General features: G+C 53.0%; 1 protein-coding gene across 1 annotated transcript in view; it reads left to right on the top strand.

The window, feature by feature from the left end:
- The first annotated feature begins 1,974 nt into the window (after positions 1-1,974).
- The window catches only part of SH3BP4 (SH3 domain binding protein 4), a 43,044-nt gene continuing 19,760 nt past the window's right edge, over positions 1,975-25,258 (top strand). Inside the window, 2 exon segments of the mRNA XM_032637134.1 lie at positions 1,975-2,614; positions 24,516-24,763. Coding sequence (XP_032493025.1) covers positions 24,646-24,763 — 118 coding nt within the window. The 5' untranslated portion in view covers positions 1,975-2,614; positions 24,516-24,645.

Below are 25,258 nucleotides of genomic sequence, written 5' to 3'. Positions count from 1 at the left end.
TCGCTGAAGGCTCAGATGATGGTTGACATTTCTTAGCAATAAAGTATTTTTTTAATAAAGGCCTGCACATTTTAAAATGTATTATTTTTTTTAATACATGTATTTATTCTATTTATTTTATTTTTGGCTGCGTTGGGTCTTCGTGGCTGCACACGGGCTTTCTCTCGTGGCGAGCAGGGTCTGCTCTTCGTTGCGGTGCGCAGGCTTCTCATTGCGTTGGCTTTTCTTGTAGCGGAACATGGGCTCTAGGCACACGGGCTCAGCAGTTGTGCCGCGTGGGCTCTAGAGCGCAGGCTCGGTAGTTGTGGCACGTGGGCTTAGTTGCTCCGCGGCACGTGGGTCTTCCCGAACCAGGGCTTGAACCCATGTCCCCTGCGTTGGCAGGCGGACTCCTAACCGCTGCGCCACCAGGGAAGCCCCTGCACATTTTTTAGACAATGCTGTCGCACAGTCAGTAGACTACAGTACAGGGTGTAGAGTAACTTTTCTATGCACCAGGAAACCAAAAAATTCATGTGACTCGCTTTATCTTGATATGTGCTTTATTGCAGTGGTCTGGAACTGAACCTGTGTTATCTTGGAGGTCTACCTGTAGTTTCCCAGGGCTGCATAACAAATGACCATAAACTGCATGGCTTTGAACAACAGAAATGGATCCTCTCCGATCTGGAGGCTGCAAGTCTGAAGTCAAGATGTCTGCAGGTGTCCCCCTGAGGGCTCAAGGAGGACTCCTCCTGGCCTCCCTCCAGCTCTGGTCGCTTACCCATCATCTTGACGCCCTCTGGCATGAGCTGCATCACTTCCGTCTCTGTCTCCATCGTCACGTGGCCATCTTCTCTCTGCGTGTCTGTGTCTCTGTATCCCAGTGTCTTACAGGGACACCAGTGATTGATTTAGGGCCTGTCTGTGATTTAGGATTCGAGCATATCTTTTTTGGGGGGACACCATTCAGCTGGCAGCAGTGGATGGACGGGGTTGGCTGTTTTACCTGTATTATGGTTTCTGTTGTAGTTCGCGTCTGTGTCTTCATCATTTCCGCGAGCCTGCTAAAAGCAGGATGGTCTTGCTTTTCTTTGTGTTCTTGTAGCCGCTAACAAGGTGCGTGACAAGTGCTTAGCACCACTGTAGTTAGTGACTTAAATTAAAGAGGACTCCACTGGGCTTCCCTGGTGGCGCAGTGGTTGAGAGTCCGCCTGCCGATGCAGCGGACGCGGGTTCGTGCCCCGGTCCGGGAAGATCCCACATGCCGCGGAGCGGCTGGGCCCGTGAGCCATGGCCGCTGAGCCTGCGCGTCCGGAGCCTGTGCTCCGCAACTGGAGTGGCCACAATAGTGAGAGGCCCGCGTACCACACACAAAAAAAAAAGACTCCACTTCTGATAACCTTCAGGTTTTCAGGACAGACGTGAAGAAGGCTATGAACATAAGAAATCTTGCTTGGGAGAAGCCGCCCCGTTCATATACTGTGAGATTGGAGCAACCTGTAAGCCCTTGGTTGGTGTAAGTGCTACTCATTGAGAGATTGTTGCTGTGCGCCAGGGATGCTGGAGGTCCTTGCTGATCTCAAGCTCACGGCCTGGTTGGAGAGACACACAATTAAATGAGCAGTTAGAGGCACGCGATTAGGTCCTGTTGTAGGGGAGCCCGGGGTGCCAGGGCTGGTGACCACAGATGTGGTGTTGGCAGAGGGCAGCCTATTGCTTTAAGGACTTGGGACGTCCCTCAGACTCTGGCAGCTCCCCTTTTGCCCTAGCATGGGCACACAGGGGACGGGAACGTCCCTGCACCTGCCCACGGGTCCCGCGGGCCCCCGCGGTACAGCAAAGTTTAGTGACTGACGCAGCGATTGACCCAGCATCTTCACCAGACAGTCTGTCATCAGAGTAGGCTCTGTTTGCCCCGGTGAGAAGCGTAACAGTTAAGAACGTGCTCCTTGAAGTTCTTTTAACTGGAGCTGAGGGTGAAACCCGAGTTACCTGCCAAGTTTTCACCCGTATTGTCACTGGATTCCCTTATGTGCATGTCTTAGGTAAAGAAGGCCCCAAAGGGGTTGACGCCTCTGCGTCTAACTGGGCATGTGACCACTTCACTAGACAAGAGGGACGTTCCCTTAACTCCCAGCCAGCGTCCCACAAAGTCCCAGGCCACTCTCACAAGGGCTCAGGTCTCACCTGCCCGGCCGGCTGGGCCAAAGTCCCTGCGGGGCTGCTCTGGGCAGGAACCAGCCCGCCGCCTGCCTCTTGCCTGGCCTTCCCCCGACCTGCCTTCCCTTGTTACTCGATGTCCAAGTGCTATCGTGTCCCTGGAAGGTCACGTCTACTGGCACCTCGGAATGTGACATTTTGTGGAAATAGGGCCTTTGCAGATGTAACTGGCTTAGTCAAAGTGAGTGGACCCTAATCCCATGACTGGTGTCCTCAGAAGACAGCCAAGTGGAGACACAGGGAAGAAGGCCACGTGAGATGGAGGCAGATTTGGGGGCACCTGCAAGCCAAGGAGAGACAAGGCTTGCCTGTGACGCCACGAGCCAGGAGAGAGGCCTGGATCGCATTCTTCCCGAGCCTCTGGGAGCAGGGCCCTGCAGAGACCTTGATTGCAGACCTCTAGCATCCAGAGGTGGGAGAGAACGGTTTCTTTGTTTTAAGCCACCACATTTGGGGTGATTTGTTACAGCAGCTTGGGAACCAGCCCGTCCGTCCGAGGCCTCGCTGACCCCAGGGCACCTTGGCGAGGTGTTAGCCAGCACAGCACATCCCGGGGGCCCCTGGGGACTCAGAGCGGCCACGTGGGGAGGGGGAGGGAGAGGGGGAGGGGCGGTCAGGTAGGCCTTTGTCTGTGTGGATGGGAAACAGGTCATCGAAGACCCTGGTGCGTGTAGGCACACGGGGGCCAGGCTTGGGGCATCGGCCGCAGGTGGTGCCAGACAATTCCGTCCGACTCAGTGAAACCCTCCAGTCAGTGGAGGCTCCCCGGAGGCCTGGTTCTCAGCCCAGCTCTGTGATTAGCTCCCTAACTGCAGGCAGAAACCCCACGCTTCTTTATCCTTCTTTATACTCTGAAAGGTGTGTCATGTCATCGCTGCACTTTCGTACGTCATGCATCCTTGAGGTTTGACGCCTGTGTCACCCACACTCCTTCAAGCTGTGTCCCCATCACCCAGTGGCTCCCTGTGCCCCTCCCCATCTGGCCCCGCCTCCTCCTGCCATCCACTCTTGCTGACGTCTGAGGGTCCACCTGCCTGTCCTCATACATCCTATAAGACGCGTGCTCCTGGGTTTGGCTTCCGTGTTCAGCTTCATGGCCGTGGGCCACCCGGTGTGGCGTGGATGTGTATTTCCTGTCAGTGGCGCCGTGTGAATGTGCCGCCATTGGTTCATTTTATCCTATTGCGGGACGTCACGGTTGTTTGCAGTTTGGGGCCATTATGAAAAATGAATCCAGTCCAAACATCTGTACGCGAGCCCTTCTGTGGACATCCACTTCCTTTTCCCTTGGGTGCGTGTGCCTGGGGTGGAATGGCTATGTCTGGTGCATGTAAAGAGTTCACGCTGCCCTTCGTGCAGGTGGATGGTCAGTGAATGATTCCTCCATCTGGGGTAGGAAGTGATGGGGCTGGGCAGGCAGCAGGTGGGCTAGCGGGTGGACCCGTCTCCTCCCCAGACCTGTTCTCACGCCTCCCCTTTCCGCCCTTCTGACAGAGCTGCTTCGTATTTACCTAGTTCTGGCTCAAGGTTTCTGCAAAGATTTTCTTTGAAGAATGTGTCCTGCTTCTAAAAATAAAACCTTGATGCTCCCGGGGCCCTTCTGATGCAGGGAGTTCTCCCAGGTGCTTGGTATTCCTGTGATCTGCTTCAATTCAGACTCAACGCCCAGCGAAGTGCGGTTGGATCTGTTCTGGAAGCAGCGACACTGACACCACGAATTGGGGTTGAAGGCCATGAAGAGGTCCTGGGATTCCTGAGGCCACATCAGGCTGCTCCGTACTGGGCCCTCTGTCTGGCCTCCAGCCGTCACTTACCTGTTAAAACACATGTGGAGGGCTTCCCTGGTGGTGCAGTGGTTGAGAATCTGCCTGCCAGTGCAGGGGACACGGGTTCGAGCCCTGGTCTGGGAATGTCCCACATGCCGCGGAGCAACTAGGCCCGTGAGCCACAACTACTGAGCCTGCGCGTCTGGAGCCTGTGCTCCGCAGCAGGAGAGGCCACCGCAGTGAGAGGCCCGCGCGCCGCCCTGAGGAGTGGCCCCCACTTGCCGCAACTAGAGAAAGCCCTCGCGCAGAAACGAAGACCCAACACAGCCAAAAATAAATAAATTAATTAATTTTTAAAAATAAAAACACATGTTGATCCCTTCAAGGTCAAATGTTTTTTAGGGCACAGTGGCCCATGGATTCGAAGAGCTTACATCACCCGCATTGCGGGCTTGTGCCCTGTGGGGGATGAGTCATCCATCTGGAGCGTCCCTGTGTCTGTGCCTCGTGTACGTCTGCAGAACTTGCCTCCAGGACTTTAGTTCCCTGGGTGTGTGGACCCAGGACCTTGTGTGTAAGACCCAGAAACTGCCCTTGGGTGGTTTTGTGATGGGTCGAGGTGTGGGATCAGTGACAGCAGAGCCATCCGGGGAGGATTTGTTGAAGGGTAGATGGGTTTGGCCAGGGTTAGAGGAGCCAGAGGGAGCCTTCCAGGTAAGGTGAGTAGCATGCCCAGCTGAGTGTGCCGAATTTGGGGAGGGGACCTGTTAGCTGGCCTTTGGGACCCTGGTAGCTGGGGGTTGGGTGGGAATGAAGCAGGGGGTTGAACAAGTGGGCTTTTTTCCAAGAGGTCGGGGGGCACCTCGGACCACCATTTGAAGTTGAGGCAATAGCGCCTGGGTTCTAAGTGAAAGGACTGTTGTAGGTTCTTTGGTGGCTGGTGAGTGAGTCCGGGCTGCACGGTGATTCTCTGCCCTGTGTGTGCATTAGAATTACGGAAGAGCTTTTTAAAAATACTGCTGAATCTCCAGGGTGGGACTGTGTTATTCAAAAGCCTCTCCAGGTGGTTGGCATTGGCATCCAGGGTGGAGAAACTGTTAAGAGGAGCCCTTTGGGGTGCAGGGGTGCCGGGCGTGACCATGGGGTGGAGCGTGGGAGGTGGAGATTGGAAATGGAAGGAAGGGAGCCAGAGAGAAGAGGTGTCAACACACCAGCGGGGCTCAGACTTAAAGGTAAAGGAAGAGGATAAATAGCATTAATAACAATAGCCCTCACCGAGGACAGTGGTTATCAGAGGGGCGATATTGGGGGACACTTGGCAGTGCCTGGAGACATTAGGGTTGTCTGGGGGTGGGGATGCCTCCAGCTTCTGGCGGGTGGAGGCCAGGGGTGCTGCCAGGCATCCTGCAGTGGGCAAGGCGGTCCCGACCCGCAGAGCATGGTCCCACCCAGAGTGTTTCTGGCACCAAGAGCAGGAAACCCTGCCTTGGGGAGAGCTGTGTGCCGGCTCTTCCCTACGCACTCGGCATGAACCAGCAGATTTTATCCACACACTCTGAAGAGGTCAAGAGTGTAATTTTCCCCAAGTTATAGACAAGGAAGTGGAGGCCCCAGGAAGTTAAGTTACGCCCACCTGAGGGGTTCCACCAGGGATGAAGGGGAAGTCATCGAAGGTGAGCGGGTGGTGACCTGGGTTTTGAGTAAATGCCAACGCCTCCAAGTGAAAATGCAGAGACTCTGTGGTGTGCAGGAGACTTTGTAAGTTGGTTTGAGTCCCTGGTACATCACTCTTTGGGGACATCAGTGCTGGGCCGGCCGGCGTTCATCTCCAGGCACGATGACGAGGAATGGTCCTTATTGAGCGCCTCCTAGGCGCTCACCTGGTGAGCCAGATTTTACTATCTTCCTGCTGCAGGTGATACAAACAGACGCTCAGAGAGGTTAAGTCACTTGTCCAAGAGCACACAGCTGGAGCTGCTGGTCACACTCTGATCTGGCCCCAAAACCCTGTGTTTCTTCCTTCTTTGCAGGATGCTGTCAGCCTTAATTTAGTCCTGCCTACAGGGGAGGAGTCAGAGGAGGAAGACTCTGGTGATAAAGGATCAGGTGAGGAACGCGCTAGCCGGCCAAGCAGGGCCTCAGGGAACAGAGCTGGGCCTTTCCACATCCAGGCTGGAGGCGAGGTGCTGAGCGTGCAAACCTGCCGTGTCTCCCCTTTGTGGTGCCGGATGAAAGGAACTGCTTATCTCCTAGGCTGTAGAGACGGTTGGCCTGGGGGGAGAGGATGAGCTTGTATCCGCTCACAACAAATGTTTCCAAAGCAGCCTTTTCCTCCCTGGTGTTTTCCCAGTATTCTTGTAAGTCGAGGAATGAGGTGGGATTCGGCTTGTGCCAGAAGACATATTAACCCCCTAAATGCCCATCAGCAGGCTGTCTGGCCTGCAGGCCTCTGCCCTCCCCGCCGGCCTGTCACTCCCTCAGCCGGCCTTTCTCCTTCCGGACAGCGGGTCCCATCGATCGAATCTCTGTTGTATCCGGAGCTGTGCTCTCCGTCTCCATGGCCCTGGGGAGCCCGAGTGCCCCCTGCAGCCTTATCTGTCGCCCTCAGCTGCTTTCCCACTCGGCTTCTACCAGCGGCTGGAAATTTCTGTCAGGGTTGTGCCTCTTCACTGTGACTACGTTGGGTGTCTTTCCGTGTTACTAAATGTTTGTTCCTTTGGCACATGTCCTGCTGCAGACCGGTTGGGCCCCCTCAGAAGGAACCTGACCTCGTGGCCTCGGAGCCCCTGCGGTGGAGCCCGGGGCGGGGGGCTGTCCCCGGTTCTCCCCGCAGCTTAGGGAGCATTGGCCTCCTATTTTCTAATGGTTCCAGTGTGTTCTCAGTGAGTCGAAATGTTCGGAGAGCTCCGGAATCTTGGTGAGAGTAGCTTGTTGCACACCCCGACTTACTTGGTTGCCACCGAGAAATGCCTCTGCGGGGCGCTTGCGGTGACTTAGCAGGATTTCCCACAGCAACACTCGGGATATAGAGGTCCGATTGCCCCCGGCATCAGACTCAGCCGTCAGGAATGTGAGGTGAGTGGCGGTTGGGTGATGGCCAGGTAGTTTGGGATCGTAGGAGAGAGTGCTCCTGAAGTGTGGAGGCAAGACCACACTTTGCAGAGGCCGGGACTCTGTTTTGGGGTCTTGGCTTTCATTTGCTTCATGGAGTTCCATTTGTTAGATGTGACAGAAAGAGAGGAAGCCGGGGAGAAGTTCACTGGGGGCAGGAGGCCACGCCGGCCAGGGAGAGTGAAGGAAGGTCTGAGAAGCCGAATCTGTGTCCACACCCCTAGGAGGGTGTGTGACTTTCCTGAGACCGCCAGAACATACTGCCACAAACTGGGTCACTCAACACAACCGAAATCCATTCCCTCATGGCTCTGGAGGCCTGAAGTCCGGGATTGAGGTGTCGGGAGGGCTGGCTCCTTCTGAGGCCGTGAGGGAGAGGCTGTCCCGGGCCTCTCTCCTTGGCTTGCAGACGGCCGCCTTCTCCCTGTCTCCATGTCATCTTCACTCTGTGCCCACAGTTCCCCATTTTGTGAGGACACCTGTCATATTGGAGGAGGGCCCACCCGTAGCACTTTATCTGAACGTGGTCATCCGCAAAGACCCTGTTTCCGAATAAGGTTGTATTTGCAGGTAGTGGAAGTTAGGACTTCAGCATCCTTTGCGGGGGACACAGTTCAACTCATAACAAGAGGGTATTAGAAAAACGTGAGCATATGTGACTTCTCAGTGCCGTCCTCTCCCCAGCCTGGTGGCTTTTAGGTTTTAGCCAAAAGATGCTTCCTTAAGTGCTTGACCTGAACCCCGTGGTCGGGCCTTAAATAGCTCAAGCAAATGGAAAAAAGGTACAGTGATACTGAACTTTCACTACCCACAACCCACAGTTGTCGTAACTAGCAATGGAGATAGAATTTATGGAGTGATTAGTGGTTTATAAAGAAATTATACTACCTCATTTAGTAAAGCACCTATGAGCCAAAGAAGTTTAGTTCTTTGCTGCAGTGAAACTCATAGCATTCCAGACCATGGCGGTGTGTAAAAAAAAGAGGTGTGTCTCGAACTTAGTGAAAAGTACAGGGCTTATGCGTGAACTGGGTCAGTGTAAACAGCAAGACCACAAACTCTGTGGGGGTGGGTACCATGCCTGGGGGCCCCCGTGCCCTGTGTGTGCACACGTGATTCCCATGTGCAAGCTCTCTCTCTGGTCCTCTTGCACTAGGGAACAGTGAGGCACAAAGGTCAGACTGAGCATGGGTATGTTGGTGAGTGGTCAGGTGGGTTTCTTCTGAAGTGTGACCTTGACCTGAGTCAACCTGAGTGGCAAGAGTTGTCAGCAAGTGAAGTTTGCAGGACAGAGCTTGCCAGCCAGAGGGAACTGCCGGTGCAAGGGTCCTGGGACAGAAATGAGTTAAATTCAGAAACTGAGTGCACTAGAAGGAAACGGGGCCGTGGAAGAGCAGGTGGGGCCATAGTCACATAGTCCCAATAAGGAGGTTCGAGACTGCAGGGAAATGCCCCTGGAGAGACTTACTTTGCTGAGGGGCCCAGCTGCTCTAAGGAGAATGGTTTCGGGGTGTGTTTTGGGGGTCGGAGGAGCAGGGAGACCAGGTGGGAGGCTGCTGAGGTGAGTCCAGAGAGAGATGAGGTGCTCAGCTGGGAGCAGAGAGCAGAGAGCAGAAGTCAGATCCACATACTTCGGAGGTGGAATCGCTTGGACTTGTGGAACTGCCTGGATTTGAGGGGTTTTGACAGAGTCCGTATGGTCCCCAGAGCGTAATTTACACTCAGCCCCTTTACAGGAAGAGTGTGCCAGTCCCTATACACTGTCCTGGCACTCATTTTTTCTTTTTTTTTAATTTATTTATTTTTGCTGTGTTGCATCTTCGTTTCTGTGCGAGGGCTTTCTCTAGTTGTGGCAAGCGGGGGCCATTCTTCATCACGGTGCGCGGGCCTCTTACTATCGCGGCCTCTCTTGTTGCGGAGCACAGGCTCCAGACGCGCAGGCTCAGTAGTTGTGGCTCACGGGCCCAGTTGCTCCGCGGCATGTGGGATCCTCCCAGACCAGGGCTCGAACCCGCATCCCCTGCACTAGCAGGCAGACTCCCAACCACCGCGCCACCAGGGAAGCCCCCTGGCACTCATTTTTAAATAAACAGAGACCCACCATATTTCTGGAAGAAAAGATACAATAGTATAAATATGTCAGTTCTTACCATTGCTGTGCCAAGAAAAACAAAAACCCAGTGGGGTAACTGTTTTGAAGGAATGAAGAGGTGGGAAGACATATTACTTAATTACTCCCAAGTTCATTTGGAGGGGAAAAAAAAAACAGGTTCAAATAACTGATAGGAGACTTTGGAATAGAATGGTTCTTGGGGGCTGGTCCTTCCAGATGGCCAAACTTGGTAAAGCTCCCGGAGTTACATAAGGGCTGGTGTTGTTATAAAAATAGGCAGACTCATGACATGGAATTGGCCAGATTCAAACCCTGGTGTCTCTATACACATTTAAAAAGCATTAAGATGACGTCACGGAGGGGACAGATTGTTCGGGAACCGATAAAGGAGTCATCGCTTAGCTGTTTGCTAATTAATTTTGTAAAGTTCCTTGCTAAGCAGCAAAATAAATTCTTTGTACATTGATGTCAGTCCACACACCATTTTTTTTTTAAATAGAGGAAAATAGATGTGAAATGTTTATCAAATTTTTCATTAGGGGAGCCTTTTCTGTGCTTCAGGGTGAAATTACAAAGGAAGGATTGATAGGGTCAGAGAACTGAGCCTTTACCTAAAGTTAGCAAATGGATGGGTGTGTGTGAGCAACAGTGGGGAAGATATTTGAAACTGATATGAAATTTCAGACTCGAATCAAGCAAAGGATGCAAAATGAGAGTCACGAAGCAGGAAATAAGACGTAGTCCATATTTGAAAGTTTCTGACCGATGGTCAAAGGAATGTGAATTTAAACTTGGTATTTCGTTGCCCAGTTGTCATATTAGGGAAGGTTTTCTCAAATGGCTGGCAGAAGGGTGAAAAGGGACCCCCAGTGCTGTTGCAAGGATAAATGTCTGCAGCTTTCCAGGAAAGCATTTGGCAGTGCTTTGTCCTCTGCTAGAAAGTCATCTTAAGAAAATAATCCACAATTCAGAGGAAGATTAGGGATAAAGATGGCCGCCAACCACCCTGCCGTTTATAGTGGTGGAAAGTTGGGAGCCTTCTGTGAGCAGCAGGTCAGGGTGCCCCCACCCCCAGACCTGAAAACGAGCCCCGCTGGTCGGAGCTTTAGTGATGACTTTCCATCAGGAATGATTCTGTTATTGAATCAGGTCCCGCTGCTCGCCACATACGAAATCAGTGCTCACAAGTGTTGGTACAAAGGAAAGATGCCCTTAATCGGAATGCTGGCAGTCTGGGGGGATGGTGGACTCAGCGTCCCCCAAAAACCACCTCCAGAGATTCTGCTTAGCCATGAAAGCTTTTGAAGGGAAACAGGGAAATCATCTCAGTTAATCACTGAGGTAGGGGGGTCAGCGCTGTGGCCATCCCCCACTGTGTGCAGGCTTGCATGCAGGCTTGTGTACAGGCTTGTCAGCTCCTCGTGGTCTATCTTTAGATACTATTTTGTTCACAGTTTGTTGGCGAAATTACTGAAGGGGGAGCTAGGGAAGAGATCTCGTCATCCGTTAATTACTTATTCTTCATTTCTACTTCTTCCATCTACGGAAGGAACCAACAGGTTAGGCAGAGTATTTCGTGATCAAAAGATTTGAAAGGTGTGCTAGGGCCAGAGGTGAGTAGTGCATGGGGGCACCTGCTTTAAGGTTAGTGACGGGACGGAGGGGCCTCCTGCAGAGAGCTCTTTCCTGCAAAGGGCTTTCTCCTGCCAAAAACGGCTGCCAGTTCTCAGACACCGGCTGGCTGTCCAGCCGGTCAGCTCAATTCGGACACTCTCTACCTGGAGATGAAGTCTGGTCCCACAGGTTGAGGGCTCAGTCCCACAAGACTGCCCCCCACCTCCCCACTTCAGACGCCCATGACAAGTCCAGGTTGTCACCTGTGCTTCTGACCAACCGGCTATAGATTGGAGCTTGCCGTGACCCTCCCTCCTTGGGTTTGATTAATTTGCCAGAGCAGCTCACAGAAGTCAAACATTTTACTAATTAGATTACAGGTTTAGTATAACAAGATATAACTCTGGAACAGCCAGATGGGAGAGACACGTAAGGCAAGGCATCGAGAAAGAGTGGGGAGCTTCCACGCCCTCTCCTAGCAACTCCTCCCCAAATCTCCGTGTGTTCACCAGCCCAGAAGCGTTCAGAACTCCAGCCTTGGGCTTTTACCGGGGGCTCATTATACAGACATGATTGATTAAATCATCGACCACCTGTAATTTATGCAACTGTGCAGCCTCTCTCCCCTCCGCAGAAGTCAGAGGGCAGGACTGAAAGCCCCCATCCTTAGGTTACCCGGGGGCGGCCCCAAAGCCACCTCATTAACATAACAAAAGATACCTTTACTGCTCTATTTGCTTAAGAAATCCCCCAGGGTTTTAGGAGCTCTGTGCCAGAAATAGAACACAGACCTATATATGTGTATATATATATATATATATATATATTTATATTTATATTTACTATATATATTATATACTATAAATCACAATATCACAGTCAGGTATCCTCTGTTTCCTAGTTAGTAGAATCTTGAGGCCAGGAGGAATAGGGGTGCATTTTTTTCAGTTATTGGGAAAATGACTTTCCCCAAGTCATGGAGCTGGAATTGGGAAGGCTGGATTTAGATCCACTGGGATTAATACATCATTCTAGGCGCTCAGTCAAGTGTTTGAAAGTGTTCGGAATTAACCCCACAGATGGCATACTGTTATACATGCTCAGAAAATGGCCTTTCAAGGCTGGAAAGGACCTGCTGGACACATGGTGTTTGGGAAGGAGACTGGAAGTTGATTTTATAAAATGTGTGTGTGTTTTTTTTTTTTAATTACAAAAAGTAGAAAACTTAGTAAAAATAAAGAACAAAATGATCCATACGATTGCCATACCTGGACACGGTTGCTGTCAGCATTTGGTGTGAAAATTACTCTTCTTTTTTCTAGTAAATATACATTTCTAAGAACAAAGTGGAATGAGTTTTATTGTGAAGTTTGTGGATTTCATTTTTCTCAGCGTTCTGTTGTGTGCGTTTTCCATTCTGTTGAGTATTAGAAAACAAATTTTAACAACTACGTAACCCGTCCTGGAGGTAGAACCCCCTCCTGGGTCACTGTAAACGGTGCTGTACGTAAGTCACCTCACCTACATCTTTGATTTCCCAAGGACAGATAGTTTGAGGGGTATTGGGATGGGAGACAGAATAAGAATCCTGTCCTCTCTACTTCCCTGAATAAATATTGATGAAGTATATAGATCAGTGATTGGTTTATTACCCTGGATATCTCAATTCGTAGTTCATGGACACCATAGAACTTCTGTGAAGAAATTCGTTCATTCCATGAGTTTCATTGGTTGCTTACTGGGCTAGATGCCAGATCCTCGATAAATGGGTGGATAAAACTGAAACAGTTCTTCCATCCAGGGGAGGCTCTGGCTGAGAGGCAGCAGTGAACCAGTCAGCTGAGCACTGACCTCGCCTGGGTCCTCAGGAGTTGGGCCGCATGTAGCCGTCTGTCTCCCAGCTCTGGGGGCCCATCGACAGGCTCTCACGGCATTTGCTGGTTGTTTCCAGTGGTGCCATCTGGTGGGCGTGGCTCTGGTCTCTGCCTGGGGAGTGTTCTCACCCTGCTCATCACCCGCCCCCCACCCCCCTACCACTTTGGTCTCTGCAACTCTTGCCTCCTCCCCCGTCTTCACTTGAACTTGAGCCTCAGATGTGGCACATGTATCATTAATGAGAACCATCAGTAGATTTGGGGGCATCACGAAGGCTTAGGAGCTGCCTCCCCAGGCAAGCTAGCTTGTCTGAACCCGGCATTTTCATCTGAGTCTCAGAAATGAACCCCGGGGAAAACCTCTTTCAATAAAAACCCTCAGTTTCCTCACCTGTAAAATGAATGGAACCAGCTACTTTGTGTTTCCCAGAATGGTAGCTAAGATGAACTTTAAAAAAATGTTTTAAGTTAATATATACTAGAAAAGATTTATCAGTATATCTAAGGAACACCTTTCTTTTTAAAGGATAGAAGCTTCCTTTTTAAAGATATAGAAAGCTGCCTTTAAAATAACTTTCTTGAATAAACTTACATTGTTAAAGTAGGTTGGTTTAAAGAGAAATATTAAATAATTTGATTTTTTTAAACATTTATTTATTTATCTATCTATCTATTTATTTAGCTAGCTAGCTAGCTAGCTGCTCCGGGTCTTAGTTCTGGCGTGCGGGATCTAGTTCTCTGACCAGGGATCGAACCTGGGCCCTCTGAATTGGGAGCACGGAGTCTTAACCACTGGACCACCAGGGAAGCCCAGTAATTTGATTTTTTTTTAAGGAAGACAGTAGATCAATGGTTAATGTTTGGGAACCACAAGTCCTTCCAGTGCTTGTGTTTTGCAGTTTTGTTGAACTCATCAAACGGGGGTCAGGAATCTGAGTCTACCCCCAACCAGCCCGTCAAGTGAATGGGCCTCTCTTCTCATGTCTTTTGTAACATCTGCAGAGATAATCACGCTTTTTCTTTCTAGTCGCTGGCTGGGGACCAGAGTGGGGAAGTTTTTCTAGTCCGGGTTGATCACAAGATTTTACTTCCCAGCCTGTCTGCTGCAGCTCTTCCCATGTGACTCGGGGAGGCTGACCCCACCCCACCAGACCTCCTAAACCCCATGCTTGGGGAGCACTTGACATGCACGTGTTGGGTCATCTTTGAACTCCTTGCCATTGTTTGTCAGCAGCAGGGTGATGGGACAGGAGGACATGTGGGTGGAAGGCATCCACATAGCACACACGGTGTGTTGGGCAAACCGAGGTGTCTGGGCTTCCAGCCCCATGCAGGCCCAGAAGGTCCGTGCAGGCCCAGAAGGTCCCGAGCAGGCCCGGAAGGTGTGGTGGAGGCATCACCCCTCCCCCTCCTCTTGGGGTCAGTTTCATACACATTGTCATCCCAACTAAATGATCAGCAGTTGAGGGAAAAGACCAGGTCTCCATCCACTTGTGTCTTTGGTGGTCCCTGCTGCACGGTGATGCTGACTAAATGTTTGGGTGGAGCATTTGTCCTTTCAACAGATGGCACCACACACCAGCTTGGGCCAGGCACTGTGCTTGGAGGATTACAGAGGAGCCAGGTATCCAGTTGGCTTTCGAGGAAACGAGGGTAGTTGTCAGGGAACTAAGAAATCACGTGCAGAATCACAGCTGTGATGCCCAGATTGCAAGCAGTTAAGTGTCCAGAGAAGATGACGGATGAGTCTCCAGAGAGCTCAGAGAAGAGGTAGGATTCCGTCTACAAAGGCACTGTTTGACAGGGGTCTCTCTCAAATGGGTAGGTTCTAATGTAGCAGAAACTGGGGGCACTGTTGGGTCTTCAAGTCAGTGGGGTGTGGAGAGAGATGGAGGCTTAAGGTCGGGGGATGGCTTGGGGGTGTTTGGAGCAGAGTGAAAGAAACAGTCGCTGTGCTTGGAGAGCTCAGGGCATCCAAATGAGAGTGTGACATGGACATGGAGGGTGAGTTAGTGCAAGGAGGGTCTGGAAAGAAGCCAGGTTTGGATTGACGTCTGCAGACTGTAGGAGCCTCTGAAGAGGCTGAGATTGTTGTTTTGTTTTTTTAATTTATTTATTTTTTATTTTATTTTATTTTTGGCTGCTTTGGGTCTTCGTTGCTGTGCGCGGGCTTTCTCTAGTCGTGGCGAGCAGGGGCCACACTTTGTTGCAGTGCACGGGCTTCTCATTGCAGTGGCTTCTCTTGTTGCGGAGCACGGGCTCTAGGCGCGTGAGCTTCAGTAGTTGTGGCATGTGGGCTCAGTAGTTGTGGCTCGCAGGCTTATTTGCTCCGCGGCATGTGAGATCTTCCCAGACCAGGGATCGAACCGTGTCCCCTGAATTGGCAGGCGGATTCTTAACCACTGTGCCACCAGGGAAGTCTGAGATTGTTGTTTTTACCCAAGAAAATGATGAGGTTGGTCCAGCCCACCCTGAAGCACAGTCTCGCAGCTGGGCATCAAGTAGGCTGGAGACAAGAGGCCAGGGCGTAAGAGGCTCAGGCCCCGCAGAGGCGGTGGAGAGGGGCTTGGCCACCCCTCCCCCTCCCTGACCCTTACCCACAACCCGTGATTCTCCAGACTCTGATTTTCTTACTTTGTCACTGGCTGGTGAAAACACCCCGAGTTATTGGGCCAGCTCTCTCCAACGATCACACTTTACACCATAAAAGCAGCAAGTGAGAAGTGGGCACCCACAACTGCGGGGTCCCCTCCCACGCACCCCATAGAGCCTGAGGGGGTGTTGAGCTTGAGTCACCAGCTTTGCGTGGACAGAGAAGGCCTTGAACATGTGCATGTTGCCAGCCCAGCGCCTGCACACAAGAGCCTGTTCCTAGAAGTAGGTGCAGCTCTCGTGGGCTGCTCACCCAGGCAATGTGGTCCCCTGCTCGGGAGGTGCCCGGGGACCAGGACACACGATTCTGCCTGTGAACCTCATCGCTCTGCCCAGATGGCCGGCTGGGGGCCCTCCAATAGCTGCTGCTCATCAATTGAGGTCACTGTTGAACCAAAGTGAAATACATCCCAAACACTGGAACGGCTAGCTCATTCCCTGTGGTCCCCTCTCTCCCATGGGGCCATGCGCTTTCCCCCCAAAGGAGGCAGCCCTCCTCCAGGCCACCGGGCAGTGCTTTCGGCTCTGTTCCAGGTGGATACAGAAGGGTTCTGGAGATCAGGCTCCTCCTGTAGGTGGGAGGAAGTGTCCCGCCACCGCAATGGGAAGGTTCGAGTTTCGCTGTGTAGGACCGTGCTCTCGAAACCGGAGCCTGTGCCTTCCCTGCCAAGAGAGGAGAGCCTGGAAAGGGGACACCAGTCACGTTTTGCCTTTCCACTTGGGCCGTTGCCCAGACCGGTCGGGTCAAAGATCAGGAGGCGGGGGGAGCTGGGGTGCTGTTTGGAGTCTGTGGGATGGGCCTCCCTCCAGGGCAGTTTGCTTTGGAGGGAAAAGGATGCCGTAGACGTCCACAGGCGCGCAGACAGGCTCACTGTCACCCCGCTGGGTCACCACCAGCTCGCCTTCCTCGCGGGCTCTTCCTCGACGTGGGGGGGTGTGAAACCAGATGTCCCTGGTCCATCCCTGCAGCCTGACCGGGCATGTCAGCTTCTCCGTGGCGGCCCGTTGGGTTGGGAGCCCAGGGCGTTGGGTTTCGGGCAGTTGCTCACAGGAAGCAGATCAGCTTGGGAGGGAGGGTATCTCTGGATTACTTTCATCCTTGGGAACATGTTCTTTCTTGGGGAGAGAGTGAGGTGGGGACAGATGGGATGGAGTGTCTGTCCACAGAGCCTGGTGACTGACATCCCCCGGGAGCGGGTAGAAACTCATGCTTTCTTTTTAACCCGGAGGAAAGCTGATGAAATCAACATGAAACTCCTACTCCAGAAATTAAAGTCAAATGTGGAGAATGAGTCATCTTAAACAAGGCAGGAACAGAATTCTCCAGGGAGTAGCCAAAGGCAGTCTCGATGTGCAATGCCCTCCTGCGGGAGGGGTCCAGGCCCAGCGCCTTCCTTCTGCACCTTCCTGGGTCTGGGCCACCCGGAGGACCTGGCGCTTGGCTGTGCACACGCTGGGGTCCCGACCAGGGTGTTCTCCATCCTGCAGATGCTCGCGTTCCGTTATTTTTCTTGGTTGGTTTGTTTTTTAACTGTTTCTCAGGCAGAACGTTGGCATACAGGCCCCCACAAGAATATTTTGGGATTCTAGGATCTGGGGAGTGGCAGATCCACAGGGGTAGCTGAGGGGCTGTGTGCGGGGTCGCGAGTTTGCCACCGGAATCTGTAAGTAAGTCTGTCCTTGTACAACGGTGTTGTCTGTTCAGAGGCCAGCCCCGTCGTTACCAGGGAGGAGCTGGCAGCAGGCTCTTTTCTCTCTAAGTGAATTGGCCTTTATACTAAAGATAAGAAAACCTCATTAGTTGTGACTCAGACATTAGTAAGCTTTAGCGTCCCGACTTCTTAGACCTGACTCCTACCATGTGGAGGTGAAGGGGGGAGTGGAGGCTTCCCGAGTCGAGGCGTGGTTTCGGGGATGGGGGATGCAGGGGCTGCCACAGACTACCTTTCTGAGCTGTCCTGAGGTCCAGTGCCGGCCGCCCTGGCCAAGAGTGCATGCAGCTGCGGGCTGTCCCGGAGAGGTGATGGCTCCTGGGGCCCGTGGGTGAAGTCCAGGCCCTAGTGGAGGGTGGCCAAACCTGTAGGCCAAGCTGCCCAGGTACATCCCAGGTGCCCATGCAGCTAGCCCATCAGTGTTTCAGAAATGTATAACTTGGATTTCCAAAAGAGGGTAAGATTCCTAAATTTAGCCTGCCGAGTATAATTAAGTCACATCAGCCATCTGGGGGGACATTTGACACTTTTGGGGGATTTGGGCTCTTTCAAGGAGATTATCCCAGGGATACCTACCAGATAGCTCCAAAGCTGTATTCTTTATTTAAATGGAGTGCATTTGCTCATTCACGTTTGAGAGCCTGCTCTGTACAGGCCTGTCACAACCCAGGGAGTGAGGAAACAGGCTGAGTCCCGTGGCCTCTGGGAGCTTACGTTCTCTTGGAGAAATCAGGCTAGAAAGCGAAGAGCACAGCATATATCTAGTGTTAAAAAGGAAAGTAGGGGAAGAGGGTGGGCTGAGGGATGTTGCTGTTGCAGACACTTGAATGCAGTGCGGGATCCAGTCTGGCGAATAATAGGCAGGGGCCTCCCAGGATGCAGGAACAGCATGTGCAAAGGCCCTGCGGTGGGAGAGACAGGACCAAAGAGCCAGCAGGACCCAGGATGCTGGCCTTGAGGGTACTGTAAGCACGAAGACCTGAGGAGCTTTGGAGGGTTTTGAACAGAGTCCCGACTGGCTTTTTTTAAAGTCCTGACTGCTAATTGAGGGTGGACTGTGGGAAGGCGGAGCTGGGCACGTTAGACCTGGTGGAAGGGAGCTGATTGATGAGCTGAGGTGACAGTGGCGTGGAGGCGCTGAGGGGCGCTCAGCCGGAGCTGCCCGTGGTGGCGTGGGGTGGCGTGCACACATGCAGTGCACACCCTCCACAGCGAGGGGGTAAGGGAGGGGCCGCTGGGGAGGGACACGGGCTTTGGGGCTGGCTGAGTGAGCCCTTCACCTGTGGGCTGAGATGGTGAAGTTGGGGAGGAGGTTAGGGGCAAACCCCAAGTTGGGTTTGGACCTGGGAGGTGCTGGATGTCCATCAGTCCTAAAGGGGAGCCCTCGGTGATTGAATCTGGCGTTCAAGGGTCACTTGTCGGTAAGTGGGAACCCAACCACGTCCACTTGTGCTGTGAGGGGGCTCAGACCGCCTGGGCATTTGGATTTAGGGCTGCTTAGAGTTTTTCCCAGTCAAAAGAAGACACACACAGACACACACACCCCTTCATTCCTGACATGTCCCTCGTGGAAAGGCAGGTGATGAAGTTTTCCTAGTATTACTTTCCTAATTTTAAAAAATGTTTTGTTGTGAACATTTTGAAATATGTACATAAATAAGAAAATGGTAAAAATAATAGTGAAAGTAATAATAATAAAAATTAAGAAAATAGAGAAATGGTTAAAAAATAGAAAAAACAGCATAGCGTATAGTAACATATACTAGTAGTATAACGTGCAGTGTTAGTGAACCTTTGTGAGCTCGTTATAAACCAGATCAGAGCATCAGGTCATCTACCCCCACGTTCTTTTCTTTTTTTAACATCTTTATTGGAGTATAATTGCTTTACAATGGTGTGTTAGTTGCTGCTGTATAACAAAGTGAGTCAGCTATACATATACATATATCCCCATATCTCCTCCCTCTTGGGTCTCCCTCCCTCCCACCCTCCCTATCCCACCCCTCCAGGTGGTCACAAAGCAAGGAGCTGATGTCCTGTGCTATGCAGCTGCTTCCCACTAGCTAGCTATTTTACATCTGGTAGTGTGTATATGTCCATGCCACTCTCTCACTTCGTCCCAGCTTCCCCTTCCCCCTCCCCGCATCCTCAAGTCCATTCTCTATGTCTGCGTCTTTATTCCTGCCCTGCCACTAGGTTCATCAGTACCGTTTTTTAGATTCCATATATATGTGTTACCATACGGTATTTGTTTTTCTCTTTCTGACTTACTTCACTCTGTATGACAGACTCTGGGTCCATCCGCCTCACTACAGATAACTCAATTTCCCACATTATTTTCTAATGAAGCAGGGATTAATTCAAGTGGCGTGGCCTTGAACTTGGGCCACTTGAATTTGAGGCTCCAGGATACTGGCTACAGAGCTGAGGTCAGCACATTGAGTCAACCTGGAGCTTGCAGGGCTGTGGGGAGGAGGGCGGAGCAGAAAGAGGGTGGGGAGAGAGAAGGCGCTTTTACTGGTGCCACAGGTGAGGGCAGCGAGCTCTGGAAGGTGAAGCACATGCTTGAGAAGTGTGTCCCTGGTTCACATGGGGGTGGAGGTAAGTGATAAACCTGGGTGCCCAGGTAAGCCTAGCAGTGGAGGGCTCTGAGTGCCAGGGCGGGATGTCCACCTTTAAAAGCAAGTCACACCTGGAGGGTTTTGAGCTGCAAGAGGGACCTTTGAGAAAATTCAGGTCACATATGGATTGCACCAGGGAGGGAGTATTCAGGGATCTGACTGCCACAGGCAGCCGCAAAGGTGTGGTGAGCTCTGTGCAGCAGGGCGGGAAGCTGACAGCATCTTGTAGCTGTGCCTCCGCTGGGGTCTGGAGGAGGTGGAGACAGAGAGCCTCAGCCCTGAGCCCTCACCCTGAGGGCATCAGCTCGTGGAGGTGCCAGGAGGGGCGAGCCCCCAGGCGTGGCCCAGCCAGGCTGCCTGCCTGTCTTTCTCTGCTGTAAAGTAACATGCCCGAGGCGAAGGTTGGTGTCCGCACCCTCTGCAAATGTATTGGTGGATGTCAGGACCGCACCCTCTGCAAATGTATTGGTGGATGTCAGGACTGGCTCCAAGGACGGTCTCCCCCTGCCCCTGGGAAAAGTTGCCATTCTGGGCTGCCCACGGGGCATTGAGCATCAGGGGACGAAAGGGTCCTGGTCCCGAGGAAGAGAGAGTGAATGGGTGCATCGAGGCTCCTGTGAACGAGGCTTCTGGTGGTCCGGGAATCAGACTCAGACTTCGGTCGCTGGCTGGTAAGTGGCGACATTGTCAGGGCCGTGCAATTAGTGGCTTCCACCTTCCTTGAATGGCAAGCTCAGTGCGTGTATCTGTGTTTTAAAAGGACTGCACATCTCTTTATGTAGCTGCTAACACACAGTGGCTCAGGGTAATCACTGTATCCCCCATCAGTGACAAAACAGAAACAAGGATCTGTCTCCCAGAGTCCCAGTGGTGGTCTGTGCTCTGTTCTCCCTGCCCAGCCCTGAGGCCCTGCTTTCCGCAGCCCTCCCCCACCTCACCCCCAGCCCTCCTGCCTTCTTGGCAGGGGCGGCAGGAATCTGATCGCTCTTAAATGTTAATTTCCGCTTTCCTTGGCCGCCCTTGGCAAGCTGTTCCAGTGTCCTGTAGGGGCCTCAGCTGAGTTCTCAGCTATCACTCTCCCAGCCCTGGGTAAAATCCAGCCCATCCGGACTTCAGCCAGCTCCTCTGTTGAGGACGTGGCCGTCTGTGCGGGGCTTTGAGGCGGGCTGGGGCTCGTCTGGATGTCCCCTCTCCGTTGCCATGTCCACCTGTGTCTCTCCCCTCCACCAGCTCTCTCAGCAGCTTCTCCTAAACGGTGTCCGTAGTTTTCAAAGACAGAACGGCATTGCTGCTTCCATTTATGTCATCAGAAGCCTCCTGTGGCTTCCCGGAGCGTCCAGGGCCGAGGCCAGACCCTTGGCCGTCACGATCTGGCCCCTGCCCTCCAGCTTCTGCAATGCTCAGCCCGCCGTGTCCTCCAGGCCTGCGTGCCCTGCTCTGCCTGGCTGTGCCCCCCGCCCACCCCGCTTAGAACCCAGGCGCACCTCACCTCCTCTGGGCAGCTGGCCCGGTTCTTCGGAGCCTCGCTGCTACAGCAGGCCTTGGGGTCCTTGGGAGCAGGGCTGTGCAGTAAGACCTCGAGACTGTACCCATCTCGACTTCTTCTAAAACCCTCCACTAGATGCTCCGCACCCCCCTAGTGAGTGGGACTCGGTAATACTCCCAAGGGCGGTGGGGGCCAGGGCCGGGGCCTCTTTCACTCCATCTCTCGAAGCGTGGTCAGGATGAGCTGCTGTGGGAGAGCCCTGGCGTCCTTTGTCCTGACGCACCCCACTGCTGGGGTTCCCGTGTCCTGAGCAGGAGCCTGTGGGGTGGGGGGCCTGGAGGACGTGCAGCAGGAAGGGTGGTCCCCTCTCTGGGCGTGCCTCTCAGTCCCAGTCCCGGGAGCAGCCTGGCCTGGGCAGGGGCCGTCAGATCCCGCAGCTAACCGCATCCCCTGGCCGTAACCCGCATCCCCTGGCCATAACCCACAGCTCCTTCCCCTGTGCCACCTCCCAGCTCCTTCCCCTGTGTCCGGCTGCCGCCTCCCAAGAGGCCCGGTCAGACCCAGAATCTCAGGTAGGAATTGTCATTAATGTGACAGCCCACCCGTCACACACAGGCTGCGGGCTCAAAACCATCATAAAGCTCTCCTCCCCGTCCGCCCGCCCACGAATCCCATTTTATCCTCTGCGTTGATTCCCGCCAGGAAACGAGGCTTCATCTTTTGGATCCGAAGTATTTTCACGTTCTCTCGTCTCAGTAAACAGCTCCACACGCGGCCACAGGCTGCCTGGTCGGGGCAGAGCCTTGACAGCCCGGTGACCAGGTATCTGGTCCGGCTCTGACACAGCCTGTGCGGACAGAGCCGTGCGGCCACCGCGGCTGATGGGTGGGGGCCGGTGTCCCTGGCTAGAGGGTGGACGCTGGGCGCGGAGGAGCCATGCAACTGCGTGGGGACCGGGAGACAAAGCCCGGCAGCGCTTCCCGGCCACAGCTGCCTCGTGCCTCCAGCTGGGTCAGTGCTGTCCTCTCCTGGAGGCCCAGCTCCGTGCACAGTTCTGTGCAAAGAGGAGCTCGGGGGCGAGAAAGGGAGTCCGAGCGCGTGGTCACATCCGTTGTAACCTCACAGGGCAGGCATGGAAGTAATCTGGGATCCCACTCAGCTGGGGAAACCATCCAGGTGCTTCACCCCTTCCTTCAAATAACTGGCATGTTTGTGAGTGCTGATCCATGAGTCACAAAATAGAAGTGTGTGTGTGTGTGTGTGTGTGTGTGTGTGTGTGTGTGTGTGTCTGTGTGTCTGTGTGTCTGTGTATTTTGCAGGGGGTGTTCCGGATGGACTGGAGAACTCCAGGATGGGATGTGGGTGGGAGGAACGGCGGTCTGGGCGCAGGTTGGACATGTTTTTAAGGGACGTGTCACCCCCAGGCCCACCTTTGCTCCCTCCCCAGAGAGGCTGTCCTGCCTCCTGTGCATGTGTGTCTAGGCCCCCTGGCCCTGGGGATGACAGGGCCCTTGCTCTCCCCTTCTGCCCTCCTCACACACTGTATGAGTCAGCTAGGGCTGCTGTAACAAAATGCCGTAGGATGAGGGCTTGCACAATGGAAATTTATTTCCTCACATTTCTGGAGTTTGCGAAGCCCAGGACCAAGGTGCTGATTTGGATCTTGGGTGAGGGCCCGATTCCTGGCTTGCAGACGGCTGCCTTCTTGCCGTGTCCTCACCTGGCAAACAGCAGAGAGAGAAGCGAGCTCTCTGGTGCCTCCTCCTGTAAGAGCCCTGATTCCACCCACCTCATCTAACCTCATCCCTCCCCGCCCCCCGGCAAAGACCTCTCCTCCAAATATAACCACACTGGGTGTTAGAACTTTAACAAATGAATTTGGAGGGGGACGCGTTCAGCCCATAACTCAGGTCTTCTCTCCAGGGTGTTCAGGTGCAGGAATGCGACCTCTGTGACCTCGCGATGACCTGGAATCCACCTTGGAGCCTCTGCCAGCGGGTCCCTCAGAGCCAGGACTGGGGCTGCTGACGCGTGCCTGTGTTGGCCGAGGCAGGGGGGGTTCCTGGTCACTGAGCCCTGCCCCTTGTTCTCAGTGCCTTGCCTGGGTTCTCTTTTTCTCCTTCACGCAAATCAAATCAGAACAGTGCTATTACTACCCCATGTTACAAAGATGAAAATGAATCTTGTGTAAGCTATTTAACACAGGGTCATCCCCGGGAGCCATAGAGTGTGGGTGCAAACTCGGTCTGCTTGCTGCATGGTTACTGCACGCAGAGCCTGGGGCCGGGCTGTGTCATCCCCACTGCAGAAGCTGCAGAGGGTGGTGCTGGGCCCCCAGGTTCCTCGCATGAGTAGGGCCACCCACCTGTGTCAGAAGACGAATTTCCAGCTGCCTGTGGACAGCAGTCAAAGAACAAGGGACCTGAGGACAGGTTACATGAACCCAGCCATACTGGGGTGAAATTCACCTGCTCTTGGGTACCCCTCTGCTCCGAGTGCTGTGGCCCAGCTGTGGCCCGCTGGAGCGTTGTCTGCCCAGGTCTGCTCTGGGAGAGCATGTGAAGTTCCCTGCTGAAATTGGCTCCTGGCAGGTCCTTTCCTGTCCGTTGGCCCTGGTGAGAGGTCTGCTTGGAGCCAGTCACCTTGTTCACCCACAGAACCCGCCACATGCCCGGGTGCCCGTTTCCCAGAGAAACCGAGGCCTTAGGGGAATCTGTGTTCTTTCCCACAAACATCTCCTTTGCTGGCTTGGTAACAGCACAGTGACCCAGTGAATATACCACGTTTCGTCCGCAGAAGTCACACAAGACTACCTTATATCCACAAGTGGCCATGTGTGTCTTATTTGTGTTTGTTTATTTGGGGTCCAGGGAGGATTTAGGGAGCGTGTGGGCAGGGAGCCGTCCCCTCAAACCCACTGCAGCGATGCCAAGTGCTGCTTGCCCAGCAGTGGCTGTTCCTATGATGGGACCAGCCACTTTCTGGGCAGAAGGAGATTTAGTTCCCCTTCCCTGAACCCTGGAACTCGCGGTGTGGACAGATCCTGTTTTGTCCTCCTCTTTGACTGTAATGAATGGGCCGGCCAGGTGCTCAAGCAGATCTCACAAGCCTCATTGTGCCCCAGGAGGAGAGAGTGCAAACAGCAGGATAGGGAACACTGCCGGGGCTGTGTGCAGCGAGAGAACAGATGAGACGGGCATAAAGTGGGCATAGAATCCGGGGAGTGAGCCCTGCTCTGCTCCCTTGGGCCAGGAAAAGTGACACGGCCTCTGGAAGAAAGAGGATTCCCACTTGCCATCAGTTTACTCTTTAACCGTGTTTCACTTGATCAAGGGAAATTCCTTTCTTCTTCCCCTGCTCACAGGAAGAAGCACATTGCACAGCTGATGCCGTAGCGCAGCATGGTTGCCTGAGACAGAAGCTTCAGCAATTGCTGGAATAACTGGAGGGGAAATATGAAACCTTAGCCGTTCACCCGGCAAGAGAGTTTCAAGATGGCAGCTCAGCGCATCCGAGCTGCCAACTCCAGCGGCCTCCCGCGGTGCAAGTCCGAGGGGACCTTGATTGACCTGAGTGAAGGGTTTTCAGAAACAAGCTTTAATGATGTCAAAGGTGAGCTCCTGGGAATAGCGCTGGCTGGGGTTTGCAAGAGCTCTAAGGCCCAAGGACTCCTCTACTTACAGGCTGCCAAGTTCACGTTCAGATAATTAAATGTTAGCCCTGTAAACTTCATCGTGTTATGAATTCAGCCCTGGAACAATACCCACTTGTTTTGTTTTGATGGGTTGGGAGGTGGTTTTGAATTTTCCTCTTTGTAATGAAACTTCTTCTTAATGGAGAACATGTTTCTCTTTCCATGAGTTTTGGTGACATTAAGGTAAGATCTTGGTGGTGTACAAAAGTAGGGGGAAGGAGAGTGTACTAAGTTGATGAGGTCCTGAGAGCCACTGCAGAATAAAAGGGGGTCCGGGGACAGGGGTCAGCACGCTTTCTCTGCAGAAGGTCAGAGAGTGAATACTTGAATCTGTGTAGGCCCTACGGCCTCTGTCACAGCTGTTTAACTCCGAGATTGTAACGAGAAAGCAGTCACGGAAGAGAGAAAACAAA

Source organism: Phocoena sinus, chromosome 7 (assembly GCF_008692025.1).
Source record: "Phocoena sinus isolate mPhoSin1 chromosome 7, mPhoSin1.pri, whole genome shotgun sequence".
Taxonomy (NCBI): domain Eukaryota; kingdom Metazoa; phylum Chordata; class Mammalia; order Artiodactyla; family Phocoenidae; genus Phocoena; species Phocoena sinus.
The sequence above is the reverse complement of the archived record's forward strand: the minus strand, read 5'-3'. Positions and strand labels throughout refer to the sequence as shown.